We start from the raw sequence: 19,647 nt of genomic DNA, 5'->3' as shown, positions 1-19,647 counted from the left end.
CTTCCCCCAGGACAGAGTTCAAAATGCAGTATTTTTCTGGGCGGTGCCACCAAGGAAAGGCCATCAGGCCCTCACACGTATCCCCCTGTGGTACCATACCATAGAAAACGACGCCAAGTCACATACTAAGATAAACACTAAGCTAGGACCAAACAAACTAAGCGTGCATTTTAGCCCTAGGCTCCACAAACCCAAAGAAAACCCCGTACAGACTTACCTGTCTCTGTCGGCAGTTTACAAAGCACCATCACTGAGCACGTTCCCAGGATTATCCTTCAAGACATTAACAAATCCCATCTGAGAGATTCCCCTCTGACAAGAAGCTTTTAGCAGAGCGTCCAGTGAATTGCAGACAAACATGAAATGAATTTAAGTTCTCGTGAGCAGAGGAACACCTTGTCCACGCCGGTGCCTTATTCATGTAAAACTACCCCTGTTATATCTCCCCTTCCTCATTGAGTTGTTCTGAGCTGCATAAATTAGTTACATGGGAGCAAACAGGAACGGGAGATATCTGATAGATCCTGTAAATTCCTTGAAGCCCTTTGAAAAGCTAAGCTTCAAAATGAGGAAAACATCCTTTAGAACTCCTTTAAGCTGATTTTTAACGGCGAAGTATAGATTGCTGCACTTCACACAGTAGATATTTTTTTTGTTGTTTAGTTACAACATGGCTGTATTTTGTTGTAATTCAACTAGAATTATAGTTTGTCAAGTACCATAGCTGTCTCCTTTTCATAAATACCTAATTGTTCTACTGAGCTCTACTATAGTTATTTAATAGTAATAATAGGCACAAGAGCACCTGCAAAGTACAACCATTTTTGTTCACAACAATTAGATTTCTACTGTTTATGGACCAAATTTTCCTAGGAGGTACAGAGGGGGAAAATCAACTTAGAGCTGAGGTATATCAAATGGCATTAGTTCAGGGGCTTACCTACTGTATTTCTCTTTTATTGGAATAGCTTTGTCACTTCCTTTCAACACGCATTATCATTTTTACCACAGTTACAGGTTTACAATCTCTGGTTCCCTTCCTGGCCCTTTGGCCATTCCCAGCAGCTGCTAATGATGGTGATTTACCAATAGTCACAAACGATGGACATGCCGTTTCCACCAACTGTGGTAACCATTGCTTCAAAATAAAACCTGCTTAACGTGTTTTCACCACAAGAAAGGACTTGCGAGGTTAAATTAAATTTTAAACCTTTTTAATTACTAGATTTGAAAATTTCCATGTAGTTTACCAACTCCTCTGGAAATTGCAACGGACACACCAAAATGAGAATAGAAAATGCATCATTTTGAGATAATTTTCCAGTCATTTTTACCCATGAAATCCCAGTTAACAGGACTATGTCCGTGAAGCAGCAACAGAAACATGAAGGGAACTGGGTCCGTCCTTTTAAGTGAATGTCTGTCCTGCTAAACCAGCGCTACCTTTCCTAGTGGGTTTAAATACCGTAGGGATCACTCAGGTAATTGAAAACAGAATAAAAAACTAGTTTTTGCGTGCAGTTATAGTTCAGCTAAGACTCCAGCATTGCAGTCATATTTCTCCTGCCCTTTGGTCATCTTTATTTCTCTGTAAAGAATGAAAACTTACATGACACATCTGAACTGAGACCAAGCCAAAGCATTATTTTGGATCGTTTATACAGCTCTCTTCCAATACCATCCCTCAATTTATATAATTTTAGCTCCTCTTGTTCAGGCCACCAGAACACAGAGCTTAATAATGTGTGAAATAGAAATTACAAATGTGGTTAATAGCCAGTTTAGTCAAAAACCTTTTAGGGAACATATTTAATTATGCCTAGGAAAAAAAAAAAAAAAAAAAACAAAAACAGTCTGCCTAGTATTTCCTCCCCATCCAAACGAATAGCATGGGATAATTAGACTAAATCTATTTCCCTCTTGCAGTCCCTCTGATTTATGGACTTTGCTGTTTATATGGTTTCTATGATGACAGAAAACTAAAATGCAGCAAAAATTACTTAGAACACATTTTTTTATAAGGTGCATTCAAAAAGTTTTCCTCAGTCTTTGATAGCAATGGCTGCTGAGCATGCACAGTTAACTACGGGCAGTAAGCAGAGGAACAAATTATTTATGTAGGTGCCGTTCTGCCCAAGGAAACGGACGCAAAATGACTGGAAATCTCCAAATTCAAACCTATTTTTTCCCCTTCAGATTCTCAGAGCTCAGTTGGTGAGGGGATGGGGTTGTGCCCTTGCACGTGTAAGAGTTACGGAGGTCTCAAAACTTCCCCAAATCTTAATGTCAGCCTGGAGAAATACCCGTGAAGGGGGACAATTTGGGGAGGGAGGAGCTGGCTCTGCCCACAGCACAGGCCGGGCACCGCGGGGCTGGGCACCACGTTCCCCACGCCTGCCTTCGAGGGGACGGGGAGGTCCTCCATCCCACCCGGGAAACGCAGAGCTTGTTGTGGGACTCCGTCTACTTTTAGGGAGCAAATTCAGGGGGAATTCTTAATATATATCACGGGTACCTGCATTGGGTGTGAGTGCCCGGGCGTCGGCCGCGCTGTGAGGGGAGGCGGGGCTCCTCCCGCCGGGCACCGCCGGTTCCAGCCGGTTCCAGCCGGTTCCAGCCCAGGGCGCAGCCCGGCCCCTCAGCCTCCACAGAGGCGCCTCAGGGCAGGGGGCCTTAACCACAGACAAAACGGCGCCCGGCACCGAGGCGTGAGGAAAAACAGGTGAGAAACAGCCCAGAGATGGGAGGGGAGAGGAGGAGGAGTGGGAGAGAGGACCCAGCCTTGTTCTCCTCCCCACTTCTGACACAGAAAGCCCAAGAGAGAAACCTGAGTGTGGTCGGGTCGGATCAGGCTGCCACGTCAGGGCACGTCCTGCGGCGACAGGCTGCGAGACAGTCACCAGATGTCCTGACGTGCTCAGCTGGTCCCAAACCACAGACCCTGCACCCCACAGCCCTGACCCTGGAAAGCGAGTCCTCGGGGTCCACTAATGGCTGCCTGGGACGGGGAGACGGGCAGAACATGCCCCTCGGACCCTCTGTCAACAGCACGGAACCAAAATGGATGAGGAGGTTTTCAACTGGCACATTAGCATCGCTGGAGGATACTGAGCATCAATTATTTCATCAAGATCAAAGATAAGCCCTTATCTGTGCTAGCCTCAGCCCCGCTCAGTAGCGGACCAGATCACTGTCTGAATGTTATCAAAAGCCGTCTTCTCTCCATTGTTCCTTCCTCCTGCTAAGACAGGGATATTAGCAGGGAAAAAGCCAAGTATACGGTCACATGGACCTTTCATCTGAGAAAAGGAAGAGCTTCAAAGGGCCAAGCGAAGCTCCTCGGATAAGTCTGAAGTAGTCACCTTTTTCTTTTTTTTTTTTTTTTTTTGCTGTTGAGGTAACTGCTCTATCTTTTTTTTAATCTGAAAATGTCTCCAAAATTACTTCAGAGCAGCGTGTTTATTGCACACTGCTGGCACATGCCTGCCTCTACATTAATCTCAATTTTCCATTAGCACTTGCAGAAACATTTTGCTAGACACACTAAAGCTATTGCTTAACATAAGCACATATGGATTATGGATGTTATATGCGAATGTGCCCGTAGTTTCCATTCTGTCACAGTACCAACACAGCCTTTATTGCCACAGTATGATAGGACTTATAAAACAGGGCTGCTGAGGGACACGGTCCTTCCCCGTCCTTAGCACCAGTGAAACATCTGGAGTGCTGGGTCCAGTTTTGGGCTCCCCAGATGGACGTGGACAAACTGGAATGAGTCCATGGAGGCAACCAGGGTGGCCGGAGGCTGGAGCACAAGGCGTGTGCCTCTCCCCAGAGGTGCCCGGTGAAAGGATGAGATGCAAACGGGAGCACAGGAAATTCTGGGCAGGTACAAGGAAACCTTTTTCACCGTGAGGACAATCCAACCGTGGATCACACACAGATCAACACTGCGGTTGGCAAGGGGTGACCAACGTGCAGGGAGGAGCCCTGCACATCTGGTACGGTCCATCCCACGAGTCCTGTCCGCACACAGCTCCTCGCTGGCACATGCCATGGCATCGGCAACAGCTTCCCTGCAGATGACTGCAGGCCACTCCTATCCTCTTTACTTGTTATGAGTTGTTTCAGCATGTTTTACAGAGCCTGATTAAATTGTGGCAACAGCTCGTCTGTTCACGAGCAGCTTGTCAATGTCCTCAGGTGCCTGACCCCTTTCCTCCGCTGTCGCGTGCAGTCAGGCCCCAACGTGTAATCACCGGGCAGACCCGCTCTGGCACACGGCTTAATTACAGCCACATGCTACTGGGGTCAGTGCAGAATTTAGCGACTGAGCTCCAGGTAACATACAGCATAATTTATGATTCCAGAAATATACTGGTGCCTTCCTGCCTTTCTCCCTCTTTGCGCAGTTCTGCATGTGGCTGCAAAACACGGGCGGTGCATCAAGCCCAAACAGCCCTTCCCAAGCGGGCGAAGGATGATGGCAGCTCTGCTTTGCCACATCGAGCTCTGGGTTGAGGGACAAGCTGGCCAGGCCCTCCCCATGGGACGCAGCAAGGGTGCACCTGAACTATGGGGACTGCTGGCCCTTCTTGATGGGCTGTGGCATCTCCAGATACAGAGCGGATATTTTCCTGTACAGAAACAGACAGTAATGTCCTAATTATGTAGCTTTGCTCTTCTGGTGAAGCCATCTCGGAGTATACCACCTTCAACGTCTATTTCACTTTTCCCCTAATGTTATTAATGGGAATTATGGAGACAAGGTTTAATCGTTCCTCGTTATTTTACCTTTTCTCCCCTTTTAAAGTTACTAGCAAAATAATTAAAATGAACACTTTAATAAAAAACTGTAACTATAATTCATCTCTGGTAGGCAAAATCTTTTTTGTTTAACATGTACACGTGGTTTATTTACTGTGATTAAATGAAGAAGCTTGGAGTCCTCTTAGCTACCAGTTACCTCATCTGGACTCGAGGTGCTTTACCTGTCTGCGGGAGCAGACGATCCCAAAGGAGCGTGTTTTACTTTGAAATCACTCATTCAGATGCCACTGACTGCCAAGATCCAAATAAGCTGTTTGGCCACAAATGTTTTTGCTTTTGTTTTTACTTTGGGTTCTCTTTTTAAGTGTCTGGTAGCAGATCAGTACCCTGATCGTGAAAGCTGAGGAACTGTGCCGAGAGCCTTACCGTGAGAAAGATGCTGCCTTTTGGGCGTTATAGCAGAGAACAGACTTTGCTCAGAAGAGTGCCAGGCTCCATCTGAACACCCTCTAACTGCGCTACGCACCAGACCATAAGCTAATCTAAGTCCTGCTTGTTTCGGTAACCTCCAGATAAAGCCTGCTGCATGCACATGTGTACCTGCATGCCGACCCACGCAGCATGTGCGAGCACCTGAGCAAAAGGCAGGCTGTACCATGCTACATATTGATCCTGACAACTAGGAAACTAATAATATATACTTTTCTCTTACTACACTGCGCGTAAGTTCAGTAGCAGCTCTTAATTCGTGCCTCATTAGGAAAGGCTCAATGCCTATGATATTTTTTTATACATATATTTTTAAAGTGTTTTCAGCATTGAAAGGCATCTACCATATGCTCTCCTTCCAGCCCGAGAGACCCGTTGGCCATGTAAGGCTGCCGGCAGTCCTGCCAGCAAGGCGCGGTGCCCTGGTGCAGAAGGGTGACATTGTGCGGACCAACAGACTAATGGTTCCGCAGGGAGCTGATGGATGTGGGTGCCGGGAGGTAGCTAAGCAAGGGCAGAGGGCATCGTGGTTCAGCAAGACAGAAACTGAACCCCAGAGCCTGAGGCTTAGCGGTCCTTCATGCTATCTGTGATATCTTGTTCCCTTGGAGAGAAGATTTCTTCCTATGCTGTGGAAGACCTGTCTTTCTAGATGGCACCACTCAGAGCAGAAGGCCTCCAAGGAGCAGTTTTTGCAGTTATGCACGTTCAAAGCTTGATGTGAAAGAGAGCGAAACCAGAGCCATCACTAGGACGTGTTACACAACAGTAAGAAGCAGCTTTCAACTCCAGCCAATTCCTACTCCATCTTTTCATCCACTTCCTATGAACCTGGCCACGCATACTTGTAAGTTTATCATTGCTCCCCTCTTCTGTTGGGCCGGGCCGTGCGACCACCTGCCCTGAACACCAGTCCTGCTGCCCAAGTGTAGAAGGTGCTTAACCAAGTCCAACAACAACTCGCTTCTGGCATTCAGTAACGCAGCTTCTTCCCTGCCATGTCGGTTTTTATTTGCCCACGGCTACCAATGCTAATATTCAGCTAAGCCGCTCTGAGACACCACTTGCACGCTGCAGGAGAAAAGCATAGGAGGAAAATAAAACCTGCAGCTGACATTTGGTAGGCTACTGGCAACGCAAAGTGAGAGTGCCCAAGTGACACATCCAAGCCCCAAAATACCCTGTACAAAACTCCAGAATCTGTAGTGAGAAGCCAAAGGGATGCTCCAAAATGGCCATAACAACAAGCTTAAAAAATAAAAAAAAAAAACAAGAGGAAGTGTAAAAGTCCCAACAGAAAGAAAAGAATGCATTGCTTTACCATCAATGTAAGGTGAGAACATACAAGAACGCCTGTAAAGAAGGCTTTAAAATGAGTTTTGTAATTTGCTGTGACTGAAGGAAAGGCCTTATTCGAGACATCATTCATCTCGCACTTCATTATAAGCACATGTTGGGGTTCCAGCCTGAAGCAAGGGGTTAATTCTCCTATTATTTCACAGGATTAGGACTACATTTTTTTTTCCCCAGGAAGTGTAGTGTTATTGTGAAGCCCATCCAGACATGCTATTTCATAATTAATACTAAATAAAAAGTGAATTCTCTCCTTTGTCTAAACAGTTTGCTTTGGCTCAGCTAGGAGCAGCAATTAGCAAGACAGCCTCCCTGAACGTATTTGATCTGCTACAGAGCTTCCTGCTGTGTATCAGAAGAACAAACCTGATTTCACACAATCCATGGGGTTTATGTTGGCTGAATGTGCTATAATTAAAATGATCTTTTTTTTTTTTTTTTTCCTGAGGGCTTTGTTTATATGCTTGTGGGTCTTTTGTGGGAAGGCACACACGTACCTAATTTAGCAGTTTTGTTGATTTACACTTCTGCTTTTTACTGGTTCCCTTTGTAGTGTTCCCTGCTTGTAGTTTGGTGCAGAAATTGGGCCCTGTTATCATTCGTGTTACAAGTCCGTTTTACTAGCAGGAGTAGAGGAACAGTTCCCATGGAAACGTTTCCAAGTTTCGTAGCGTGCTTTTCCTGGGATTTTCAAGGTTGTGTAGGGTGGGCTCTGGGGTGCTCTGGGGCTTTCTAAATGGGCACACGCAGCAGTCTGTGAGCACAGACTCCTTTCAGGAGGGGGAGAAAAATAGCGTATTTTTAGGTTGTGTGTTTCCTCTCTTACAAGGTCTAACGCCTGTGAAGACAGAGCGGCTCGACAGCCCCATGCCACAGACTGATGTTCAGGCCAGTTCCCACCACTCTGACAACAAACTGGACCCTATTTTAAAAGGCCACCTCAAAGCTTGAGTGTTTTTCTTTCACTCTCCGACCTTTATGCTTAAGCCATGAGTGATGCTACAGTTTAACAGGGCTCAGCGTGCTCACCTGAGCCAAGGTGTCCACGTGTCACTAGGGACTTTCAAAGCTTCCTGAAAAAAACATGCCATCAACCCCCTCCTGCTCTGCAACTGAGGTGTTTGGGCCTAGGGAACACTACTGTTCACAGGCCAGCCCTGTCCCCTGGCATTTATGACAAGGAAAGCTAAAAAAAATAAAATAAAATCACATGTGAAAACATGAAGCCACGCCTTTCTCTGAGGCCTCGGTGACTGCCACAGGCACAGGTGAGTCGCATAGGGAACGGATTGCACCAGGAGGCGATTCACACCTCACGAGATTCACCTGGCAGGACAGGTCCCCACCCCTTTCCCTTTGTCCTCTTTCTTTCCAGAGTTCCCTATGATATTTTTTCCTTTACTTTTTCATCTGAAGACTTATAAATTATTTTAAACGTTTACTTCAACATATTCACAGTAGCGGAGAAAAACGCAGCAAGGAAACGTCAAGCTTCAGGGCCGTGAAGAGCGTTGAAGAGAAAAATGTAACAAATTCTTATTCAAGTGGAGAGTAATTATCATGTTCTAACAAACATATTAAACAATTCATTATTATTATTTTGGCACTTCTTTGTGAACCAGGTGTTTGGGAAGCTGTTTCAGGTGGAAGCATGTAATGAAGTCCCTGGGGTCCTTCCCCACCAGCCATTAGCATGAGACGAACCACAAATGCTTGGACAGGGCTGGAGCTACCCAGAGCCTGGCTCCAGCATGGCCAGCAAAGACCTCATATCGATACCAGAAGATGCTAGGGGTTTATTTATTTTTCATCTTTCCCCATGAATATTTCTCAGTTTTCTAACTACTCCCACGGAAATGTTTCAGCTTTCTCAGTTAAGAAAGATTCAAGTAAGGTTTATGTCTCTGGTCCATGTTCCCTCTGAAGTTTTTAAAACATTGTACTATTTTTATTTATATTAGATTATTTAAAACTTTATTTTCATTCACACTACCATTTTTGGGTTGCCTGACCCCCCACCAAAGTGCCCAGGAGCATCTCTTCCCCTCCTCCCTGATCTTTTTGTGAAGTGGCCACAGTGCATTTGGCTTTTCATGAAAACTGAAGTTTCTCTTCCACACATGGAAAATCTCAGCCACACCATGCTGTTTCTGGGATAAAACACCCACGAAGAGCCTGAACTCACCAAGGAGGAGGAGGGGAAAGATGTTCTTCTTTAAAAAAGAAAAAAGCCAGCCAGTCATTATTAGCAAGAAGATTATTTGCTCTTTCCTCCTTTTGCAGTTTCTGCTTCCCCCTCACTCCCAATCCTGCCTGTATCAGCCGTGAGTTGCCAGCTCCGGCACATGCCACCTCACCGTCACTTTTGGGCTTGACTGCGTGCTAGAAAGTACCGTAATCACAGAATCTTCATGGCTGGAAAGGACCCTTAAGATCATCAAGTCCAACCAAACAACTTACAATCTCTGCCCCTAGAGCATGCCCTGAAGTGCCACATCTAGACGTTTCTCTAGGGATGGTGACTCAGCCACCTCCCTGGGCAGGCTGACCAGTGCCTGACCGTAATCATGAGGCGGCCCAGCAAATGCCTGTTCGCTGGTTGATTAAATCATGCAGAACCTCTATTTATTAAACCCAGGCAGAGCCGCTCTCCAGGCAGCTTGTTCTTACCTTCAGGTTTTTGGATGACCGGTCGCAGAGCTAGTTGCTGGCTTAAGGACATTCACGGCTGGGATCCCGGTGCCCGTGGTTCACCCAAGCCTGGAAAAGACAAGTGTGGAGATATAAGAAGGTCTTGGCGTTATATATCTGGCAGCTGCGTTTGCTAGTCTGTTCTGCAGGAATTCCAAATAAAGGACAGTATCATCAAGACTTTTTCTGCCCTGAACGTGGGGGAAAAAGTGGCTGAGCTACTTTCTTCTATACCAAACTGATAAGATCTGTATAAAGAATTCACACCACCCTGGAACTTATCTCAAAAACATACAAAGAATTAAACGAACTGGTGCCCCAGCAGGAGTGGTGTCAGTTGGGCAGGTTCGGAAAGCCCGTGGGGCATGTGGTGTTTGGGAGGTGCAGGCAGCACGAAGGAGCGGCAGAGGCTGTTTGGGCTGGCGGCGCTGAACATCCTGCAAAGGGCACTCTGGCTTCCTGCCGCGTTCGTAAACATGTCCATCAACTGCAACCTTTGGGGAATGGGCTCCCTTCACTTGCTGAAAATCAAACTGCCATTCTTTACCTCCTAACCCTTCAGCAAAGCAGCTTTTCTCCACTCCAGAACGTAAAATCCACTCACTACATCTGCTATGCGAGTCCTATTTAAAATTCACTCACATAGTGAATTTTACAGCTCATTCATGCTCTGCTCAGAAGCTGGGAATGGCCCCGTAACAACACGTGCAAATTTTCAACTGAAGCAGAATTATGCTAAAAACAACTGAATGAGGAGTCCACGATGCTTGCCGCGGTTACATTTTACTGAAAAACGCCTAACCGTGTGGGCAGAGAGCAAGAAAGGTGAGAGGAAGGTCCGTAACTACCACACAATTTTTATTCATTAGCGCAGAGACAAATCAGAAGGCTGCAGGACCCCTCCAGAGCACTCCCCCTCTTCACACACTGCTCGCTTTCTCCTCTTAGCAAGCTGCATTTTTAGGAGCCCCCCACAGGATCGATCAGCTTCAAGATATTGATTGTACTAAGTGGGGTTTTTTCCAGAAAATGTAGTGCAAGTTTTCTGCCCAGTGGCACAAGCAGAAACAAGCAGCCCTTTGGCTGGGCTTTCCCCCAGCGCACCCAGCCCGTGGTGGGACTAGGAAGCCCGGTCCCGGAATGGAGATGTGGTGGGCACAGGAGGCCACCGGCACATGGCAGGACACAGCCAGCCTCCCCCCGTACCACCAAGATGCAGCATCGCTTACCTGAGGGCGGCGTCTGCGGGAGCTCCATGTCGCCCCGTCCTCGCCTGAAGCCGCACTGTGGGAGCTGGGGGGAGGCAGGGCCCCAGGGAGGTGCCCGAGGCTGCCCCTGCAGCAGGGCTGGGGACTTAACGCACCGCACCTGGGGCTCGCAGCTGGTGGCAACCTGACGGCGCCCGCTGGCCGTGCAGGATGCATACAGTAGCTACCGCAGTTAGCATAAAAGATAGAAGCAAGTCCACAAATCTGGGCTTTTTTAAGAGACCTGGAGAGAAAGTGAACAAAATCCACAACACGCAGATCATTTCTCCACCCAGCAGGAAACATTCCCAACAGCTCCTTCAAAGCAAACTGCGCGTCAGCCCAAGCACCTCGCGGTTTCGGTCATTAAAGGACAGCAAACAGCGGTGAGATTCTATAATTTATTACCGTTGCTAAGATGAACACAGATACTTGATACCCAATCTTACGCAGAACTGTAAAAAAATAGTTTTAATACAGTATCAAAATTTACACAAGTGTCGTGTCAAAAGACCAGTGTCCCTCAAATTAGCCCCTGCACATACATACTGCAGGCACAAGTACATGTTTTACATCTTTTCATACGTGTATATATAGATATATAGGAATACAACAACTGAAGTTTAACTATGCAAACGATATGCATGGGAGAAAACAACGTGTAAAGGTAACAGACAACACAACTGTTTGGGCTGGGTTATAGATAAGAATGAAGCAAAGTGCGATGTTTCAAAATGGAAGGCGGATTCTGCGTTTCCAGCTCCAGAAGACGGAGCCAACAGGAGTTCTGCCCAAGAAAGCAATGCCAGATCGGAGGCCTTACGTCAAATGGTACCAAGTAAAAATAACAACAGAAACCAACATAATTACTGCAGCAAATGAACACCCTTTTTCTGAAGACAGCAGATTTACATCATACTCCTATAGAACAAAAGATTGTACAGCGACTGAGCTACATGCCACTGCAGAGAGGCCACGAATACAGCACGTTGCAAGCTCAGAGGAAAGAAAGGTTCTGACTTTGGCTCAAATCTCAGTAACCAAGAACAAACCAGAAACGCAGGAATCGTTGCATTCCTATTTTTTTTTTAAACTTGTATTAGTCTTTTTGTTGCTCAGCTATGGTAAAAAGTTAAGGAACGGCATTCAGTCACAAGCCTGTTGCACATTCATACACGGAACTATCGTTGCTTTTAGAGATACACAAAATACCTATCATTGCAATTCAATACACACAACTAGTATCATACACAGAGATAAAAATAAACTAAGCACATCTAGGGCGCCGTCTGGTCAAATCTCAGGCAATCTGAACGAGAGCCTGCTGCCTCATAATAATGAAAGACATGCTCTGAGTATAATAAAACCTTTTCCTTTGAAAGAACGCTACAGTGGCAAGAAAAGCTTTTTTATAATGCAGTGCAATCTTTTAAATCCTTGTAGACTCTTGTTAAATAAACCAGCACGTCTCTAAATTAAACAGTAGAAATTAGCATCCTGACAACTGGAAAATACTTTCAAAAAAACCCCTCTGATGGAAATTCTGATTTGAGACCTATGATAGTGATGCCTAAGTATCCTGTTCATTAAAGGGCTGCAAACATCGCACACGTCTTCAGAAGATGTGCATCAAAGTGAATCAAAAAGAAAGCTATCTTTACTTTCATTTAGAAAGAAATTGCGGTTCACTACAAGTACTGTAGTTATGCTACACTACTGGCTGGTTAGGAGACTGGATGGTCTTTTAGCACCTCCAAAGGCAGGTATTCTACCAAAGCAAAAAAATCATCTGGAAATTGCCTAAGCACCATTAACCAATATTTTCGAGACTGAAGTGTGAGTTACTAAGAAGTGACTTTCTCAAAACTGCGGAGACCAAAGGCACAGTTTATCAACGTCTCTCCAGCCTGGTGAAAAACCTCTGTTAAATCCAGTGGCAAAATTCGTTCAGGCTTTAACTAGAGATTCACTGTAACCAACCAAAATAAAACTTATTTCACGTAACTCCTGCAGAATCCCAATTATCTTTTAGTTAGGATGCAAATACCTCCGTGCTTCTACGTGTGGTGTGTTGAAGCGTCGATGCGGCAGCAGCGTTTCACGAGCCAGTACATCGGAACAGCGGTATTGGGGAACGCCGACAGCACGGCTCCTCTGAAAGACCCCTCTGCAGAACCTCTGCTGGCTTCCAGCGAAGTCCCGTGCAGTGCATAGAGATGCCCCGTCATCAGCCGGCAGGTCGCTGCGGACACAGTCAGCTCTTTCTCTCTCGGGCAGTTCAAACTCAGAGAGAGGACTTGCTCAGGGCCTTTTACATAGGTCCTTTATACTGATTTCCTGACAAATGTTGTCTAATTCCAGGGCACGACCCTGCAGCATCTCCAAGTTTCCTCCACACAACCTGAAGGGAGGGATGGAAAGAGATCTCGTCATCAGCAGGGAAAGCGCGCTGGCGCTCATTAGACATGCATCTGGAAAGGCCACACGTTCACGAAGCAGCCCATGCAGCACAGGTACGGACAGAGGGGGGGACACACGACAGGAGAAGAGGACATTTCTCAAGGGATACAGCATTCCTTCTGAACACAGAAAGCACATGCTTCTAGGTAAAAATGATTAAAAACAGAGACAAATGAACTAGCACAGGCATCACCACGGTACTTTGTGCTTCAGATACAAGACTGAGGGCGTTCACAGGCCTCAACTGAGACTTTGTTCAACTATTTCCCAAACCACATCTCTTGCCGAAAGCAATTCAGAAGCACGAAGCTCAGTCCAGAGGAGTCTAAACATTTCTAGGTCAAAAAGAACAGAGCGGTTCTCCCACTGTTCAAAGAATTTAACTGTTCGCTTAAAATCAAGCAAGACATTGAAAGCGTTTGTTTTAATTTGTTCTTCATTGACATCAGAGGAATTGGGCCCGCGGTCACTGTTCTATACACGCTTGTGGGGTTTGTGGGACCAGAGACAAATCTACAGTTTAGCAGAAGTTCGCAATTTTGTTCTTAGTGTGGACTATACGTTATAAAGGTTTCCTTCCTCAGATTCACATCTACTCCCAATTCATGACTGCGTAACCTCCATGTTACACTTATGGAATTAAAAAAGCAGAGAAGTTATAACAAACAAACAAAAAAAAAAAAGGAAAGTATTTTACAATGATCTATAAGAAGATTGACCGATGATAAGGAGGAGCACCAGTTGCTTGTGCCGTTATCACCAGGCATCTCTACCAGGGGCCAGAAGAAACAGGAGCGGTGATTACCACCATAACGTGTATTGCAATTTAAGACTATTTCTGTTTAATAACCATCAACTAGCAACCAACTAAGGTACAACTGCTACTAAATCACTCAATTAATCTCTGTAGCAGTATGACAGTCATTATTTTTTATTTGTATTTTAACCCTGGCTAAAGCCCAGGAGCGACCAGGCACCGCGTTAGCTGGCGTGACGGCACACAAAGCAGCCCACACCCTGAAAAGGGGCCACCAGCCCTGGTTCCGACAGCTGATGAGCAAAGGCAGGACAACCCCATGGTCCTACTCTTGTTCTGTGCTAGAGATGGGAAATTAATCCGCTTCCTCTGAGCCTTTGCTGAAGAAAACCTGAGTGTAAGCACGAAAACCAGAGAGACTCCAAGACTCGAAGCAGTAAGCCTACAGTCTTACTACACAGGGCCAAACACACTGAAGTTCTTTAAAGGTGACTGTCTTTAATACTAACAGGTGGGCATAACTCAAACCCTGCGAACTTCCCATATAACCAGAATCTTGCAGCCTGAAATCAGAAATTACCATCATAAAAATGCATGTGTTTTAGCTATATTTGCTCTGTTGTGAAACACTGCCGTGCTGAAAGCACAAAAAATGGGTGCAACCTCCCGAATCAGCCGTCTACGGCAGAGCCATGGGAAATGGCAGAGGGCTGGATACAATGAGAAAGGTGTTTCTTTCCAACATTTTGTTGCTGATTTTCCTTACTTGATATTATCAAAAAGAAAGGTCTCTTGGATAGCTTTTGTGAGAAGGCACACTGTACCTACAGATGCCTTTCAACAATTTTTCTGGTCAATAAACATTAGACGATATTTACCAAGCAGCTAATGCTGACACAGTAATAAATGAAAAGGTGACACTTCCCGAAGTCCTTTATTTCCAGCTGAACAAATGACCCCTGATTGCTAGGAATGGACAAACACACACAAGCCAGCCCTGGAAAGCTGACAGGCTACGCAGAATTGACAAGATGTGGCCAAAAGGAATAGTCTCCTGCCATTTTTACAGGTAGGAAATGGAGAAATCTTCACCAGCAACCACTTTTGCTTGTGCATACAGTGCAACAGATACCCGGGTCCCAAAGGCGTCACAGTAATTTGATTTGCCTGCCTTTCAGAAAGACGGGATGATAACCTACATTTCTGCAGGTTTGTCACCGCACTCTCCTTCTGTGCTGGCATACGTACAGCTCTTGGCACAGTCGCCACAGCTGTACACATTGCTGCCTTCTGCGCATGGGTTTCTTTGGCCCTCTGCATGGCACGTGCGCTTGGGGTTTGCATGTAGGGTTGTCGTCTTCCCAGCTCACTAGTTCAACGCTGACTTGTCACACGCAGCACTAATGGGAGTCCTTTGCGTTTACAAGCGCTCAAAAGAAAGTGTACCTCCAGAGCATTCCTGAACGTGTTTTAAATAGTTATGATAGTAAAAAGCCCAGTACCAAAAACCTCTCTCAAAATTCCAGCAGAAACTGTGACTGAATAAAGGACAGCTCTGAGGGCGATGATCTTCACAAATGATGATCCATTTCTAGCTTACTCCCAACAGCCAGGAGTGAAAGGACACAGGTCGTCTCCCTGTAAGGCAGGCAGGAACCCGCACCTGACTGGAGATGACAGCGGCGCTGTGATCAGAACTTACCGGCAGCCGGAGGGAAACCACGAAGAACAGCCCTCCAGGCTTAATCCCGACAGTTCCTGTGCTTTGAAATCACCTCCACGCTCACTAATACACGACAAACTGCCTCGAAACCTGCTGCTACGTACTGCTAAGTTCTCCTAGGACAAGGCAAGCATGGAAATACAAAGCAAACCCATTCCCAAAGACATTGCTGTTGAGGTGGTACCAATACCACACGCACATCCTGAGGAGAGAGGTCCCACAGCCATTATCGTAATAAAACATCAACAGGATCACGTAACACATCCAAAATTGCATTTTGGTACCAATCAAGACTATGAGCCAAGATTATAGAGCCCCAAATGAAACTTGTCATCATTCCACTGCTTTCAAAGGCAAACGATGCCGTGGCAAATGTTTCATGTGAAAGACCCACAGTGCATAAAGCTGAAGCACAACGGGGAGCTACAACCTGGGAGGAACTGCAATGAGAATGCAAAAGAAAAGAAACGTTAATCATTAGCTTATCACAAATCCACTCTAGTTTTAACATGGGCTAGAGGGATATAAGAAAAAGTAAAATCGGAAAGGAAATAACCAACTATTTTAAAAGTATAATAATTTATCAATAGTCAAATCAGACATAGATTATAAAAGTCAGAAGAAAAGGCAGCACTTCAATGGCAGGAGCGGAGCTCTGAACGGCTGGGCACCAGAGACAAGGCAGAGTACAAGGGACTTGGGGACTTACAAAAATGAATCGATCATGTCCAATTTAGTATATTAGCATTGTAGAAGTGGCACCACTTGCATCACTTACATCACGAGAACTTTTATGGATTACTGTTAAATATGTATTAGTTAGAAACTGCTTTTTTATCCATAAATTGCAAAGGAATAGCGTAGGCAGGAAAATATATAGGTGCCACTGTACGGATGGGGAAACTGAGGCTGCCAGACTTCATCATACTTGCCAAATTTTACTCTTACGAAGGACAAATTCGGTTCAGCTGAGTCATACGGTACTTTATCGCAGATATATTATTACACATAGATTTTTCTGATCAATACTAACCAACATGTTAAAATCATGGCGTTCCTAATAAAACAGTAATTGCATTACAGAAACAGTAATTGACTTAATTTCCATATAAGATCTTCAAGGGCACATTGTCAGCATTTAAAAAAAAAAAAAAACTACTTTGCATCTTCAGGTGTTTCCAGGCTCAATACAGAATGTAAAATTAAGCACTTATACTGCACATTTCTCCAGCCGCAGCTTTTTCTGTCTCACCACGGTAGTGGTAAGAATGTGAAGAGTCTTTAACAGCCCGCTGATCTAGATTTTCCTCAGCTTCCAAGAGAAGGCTAAGCTGTGTTGTTTTGTTTTTTAAAAAGAAATGTGATTTTACAAATCTGTTTTGCAGCCAGGAATAAGAGCAGTAGCATAGTTAGGTTTTCGTGAGTCCTTCCTGAGTACGGGCGTACATACGTAACTGACCAACCGCATTTAAAGATAACTAGACTGATCACAGCGCTCTGGGTTTCGGGGCCAGAGGGATCATCGCATCTTCTCGCCTGACCTGCTGGGTGGCACAGAACAGTTACTTTTCTGCAGCAACTCCCACGCTTAGCCCCAGGCGCTGCCTCTGATGAAAGCCCAGCCCACTTTAATTTGTAGCTGGCCCAGTGGCGTCTCCAGCAGGCGACGCTGGGCTCAGGACAGGAGAGGCCAGTGCAGGTGTCGCAGGCGAGGCTGTGCCCTTGGTTATCCCGGCTGTCGCAAGAGGTAACCGTCATCACCCTGGGAACACACACCCTGCTCCGCACAGCAAACCCGTGGGCAACAGGCACATCTCCATGCACGAGCACGCACTTTGGCCATATACAACCCCCAGAAAGAAAGAAACACATCCTGCCATATGAAAGCACTACTTACATATCCCTAGGGATACCACGTGCACACAGGGAATAATCCCACGGGCACTGCGGGGCAGGGAGGATCGCGGCACACACGCGGCAGTTTCTCCTCCCAGCCACCCGGGATGAGGGACCCGGTCATGGGAGAGCCCTTCTCAGCCCAGCTGCGGCAAAGCTCTTCTCTCTCTTTCACCACTGCCTTCACAGGCAATTACTGGGTTTTTTAAGTCTCCTCGTTATTCAGGAAAAAACCATCGCTAGTTTTAGCGGTGATCTCCCTCCACTTTCTTGTGGATCTGTCCCTTTGAAGTACATTTCTTGCTGTGCAGAAGGGGATCGTATACCACTGGTGAGGTTTTGCAATAAAGACTGTTTCTTCTTTTGCAGGAATTCCAAATTGCCAAATTTGTAAAGAGAAGCAGGCTCCTTGCTCTGGTTTGTTCTTCCTCCTGCATCTGATTCTGCCAAGTGATGCGAGCAGGAGCTCAGCGCTCCCAGCAGGGCAGGATGGAGCCCGCGGGCTTCTCTTGGAAAGAGCAGGGTCTCCTCCCTGCCTGGGGACGGGGAAGGTCGGGCAGTCCGTTTAGCTGACGCCTCGCTCTCCATTTCGAATAGAACAGGAGCATTTAGATCTACTTCCGCCTGCTGCAATACCTCCTAGCAAACTAAAAGCTGCGCTTTCACATCATATTGAACTAAATTCTGTGTATTTCTTATCAATCCATTTCAGCAGCCAAGGTATCAGCCATTGTTCAAATATTTCACTACACCAACCAGCTACTGCTGGCTGTCAAAAGCTTCTTGTTAAATGTTCCACTCAAGGAAGTGTCTTGGCCAACATGTATTTTAAGAGAACTACAAAAGGCGGGGGTTTTTATAATTATTCATGATCTCTTGTCAAAATTCATTGGCTTAGCTTTGTTTTCTAGGCAGCAGCTGGTGAAATACATGGAAGAGGCAGGCAGGACCTGGAGTACGGCTGAGCTGGGCTCTCCCAAGCAGCCGGGAAGGGAGGTTCGTCACACCTCTCCGGCGCCAGGGGGAGACCAGCGCGCTCGCGGGCAGAGAGCTGCCCACGGGGACCACTCGAGAAGGGACCTGCAATGGGGTGGCCATTCGCGCTGGTCAAGGGTGGACCTTCGAGAGGGGACCTGCAATTGTGTGCCTGCGGAGAGGGGCTCAAGCACTCTGCTGCCGCCTCTCCCGTGCGGAAGCCAGACACACAGGCGAGGTGGCTGCGGTGAAGCCCCACGCCAGGTTTTATGTTACAGGAAGGGATCTGATTGCTCTAATTTGTGCGCAGTTCACTTGCATAAACCTATTTCCTCAGGCTTCACAGAGGAGAAGTCAATGTCACCCAGCCATGTGGAAGATAATCTCTCTGCTCATTAACTCAGATGTCCAGGCAAGTCAACAGCACTACTGAGCTCTTACTGTGCACCGTGCGTCTCCACGAAGCTCAAAAACCAAGCAAATGTCTACAAAAGTCCCTTCCAGCTCCCCCCTGAAGGAGAGCAAACCTACCTCCTCCAAAAAAACAGTATGTCCTGCACCGTCTGCGTAGGTGGGAAGAACACCCGCTTAACCGAAGGAATATCAAAGCAGTGTAGCTAAGGAGCGAAGCACAGGAGAGAAGACGTGCACAAAGCACAGAGAAGAGTGAGGTCAGAGGCAGCACCAGGAGACAGGCCCACAACGCCCACGCTCTCTGCTCAGCCCCCAGCAGCCCGCAGTGCTCCCCAGAGGGGCACGGCTGCGCACGGGCTGCGGTGGGACAGCGGACTCGGCCAGCTCTTGATTCACATCACTGATAAACCACTGCCTCCTGTAACGGCTTTCTACGTTTCCTTAACGGCAACAGTTTCACTGCTGACACAGGTAAGAACTCACAGATTTGTCCCTCTGATTGCTGGCGCCAATTGCTGTTTATCAATGCAGCGCAGGTCTTTGCGATTCAACCCTGGCTGCGGAGTAAATCACAGCTGCTCTCCCAGAAGTTTCAACACTGACCTTGGGATCCTGATGCATGGTCTTCAGCCCAAAGTTCTGCTATTTTTATTACGAATATACCACGTGCGTTGGCGTTAGCTTTGCATTAAAGTATCTCTCCCTGCACGGGTTACAGGAATCCGTTATTTTCCACTGGAGAGCAAATATGCATCCTAGATGAAGTAGAAAGACTTCTGTATTCAGGAAAACACCGCTTTCAGCTTCAAAGAAAAACTGCACCGGTGTAAGTCACTTGGAGAGCAGCTGCAGCTGGTGTCACCCCCACG

At 46.4% G+C, this 19,647-nt stretch overlaps 1 protein-coding gene across 11 annotated transcripts in view; it reads right to left on the bottom strand.

The window, feature by feature from the left end:
• Window positions 1-19,647, bottom strand: part of CCDC85A (coiled-coil domain containing 85A) — a 132,597-nt gene that overhangs the window by 46,548 nt on the left and 66,402 nt on the right. For 5 of the 11 annotated variants that reach the window (XR_010070563.1, XM_063331172.1, XM_063331171.1 and 2 more), the window contains one exon: window positions 11,914-12,954. Coding sequence is in view for 4 of the 11 variants with exons in the window: in XM_063331172.1 (XP_063187242.1) it covers window positions 12,865-12,954 (90 nt within the window). In the remaining 7 variants the exon portion in view is untranslated. Of the gene's footprint in view, window positions 1-9,285; window positions 9,376-10,535; window positions 10,798-11,913; window positions 12,955-19,647 lie in introns of those variants that run through there. The other 6 variants (XR_010070564.1, XR_010070565.1, XR_010070562.1 and 3 more) reach the window with 5 other exon arrangements.

The sequence above is a fragment of the Chroicocephalus ridibundus genome, chromosome 3 (genome assembly GCF_963924245.1).
Source record: "Chroicocephalus ridibundus chromosome 3, bChrRid1.1, whole genome shotgun sequence".
NCBI classification, from domain to species: domain Eukaryota; kingdom Metazoa; phylum Chordata; class Aves; order Charadriiformes; family Laridae; genus Chroicocephalus; species Chroicocephalus ridibundus.
Note: the sequence above shows the minus strand (reverse complement) of the source record. Positions and strands in the feature narration are given on the sequence as shown.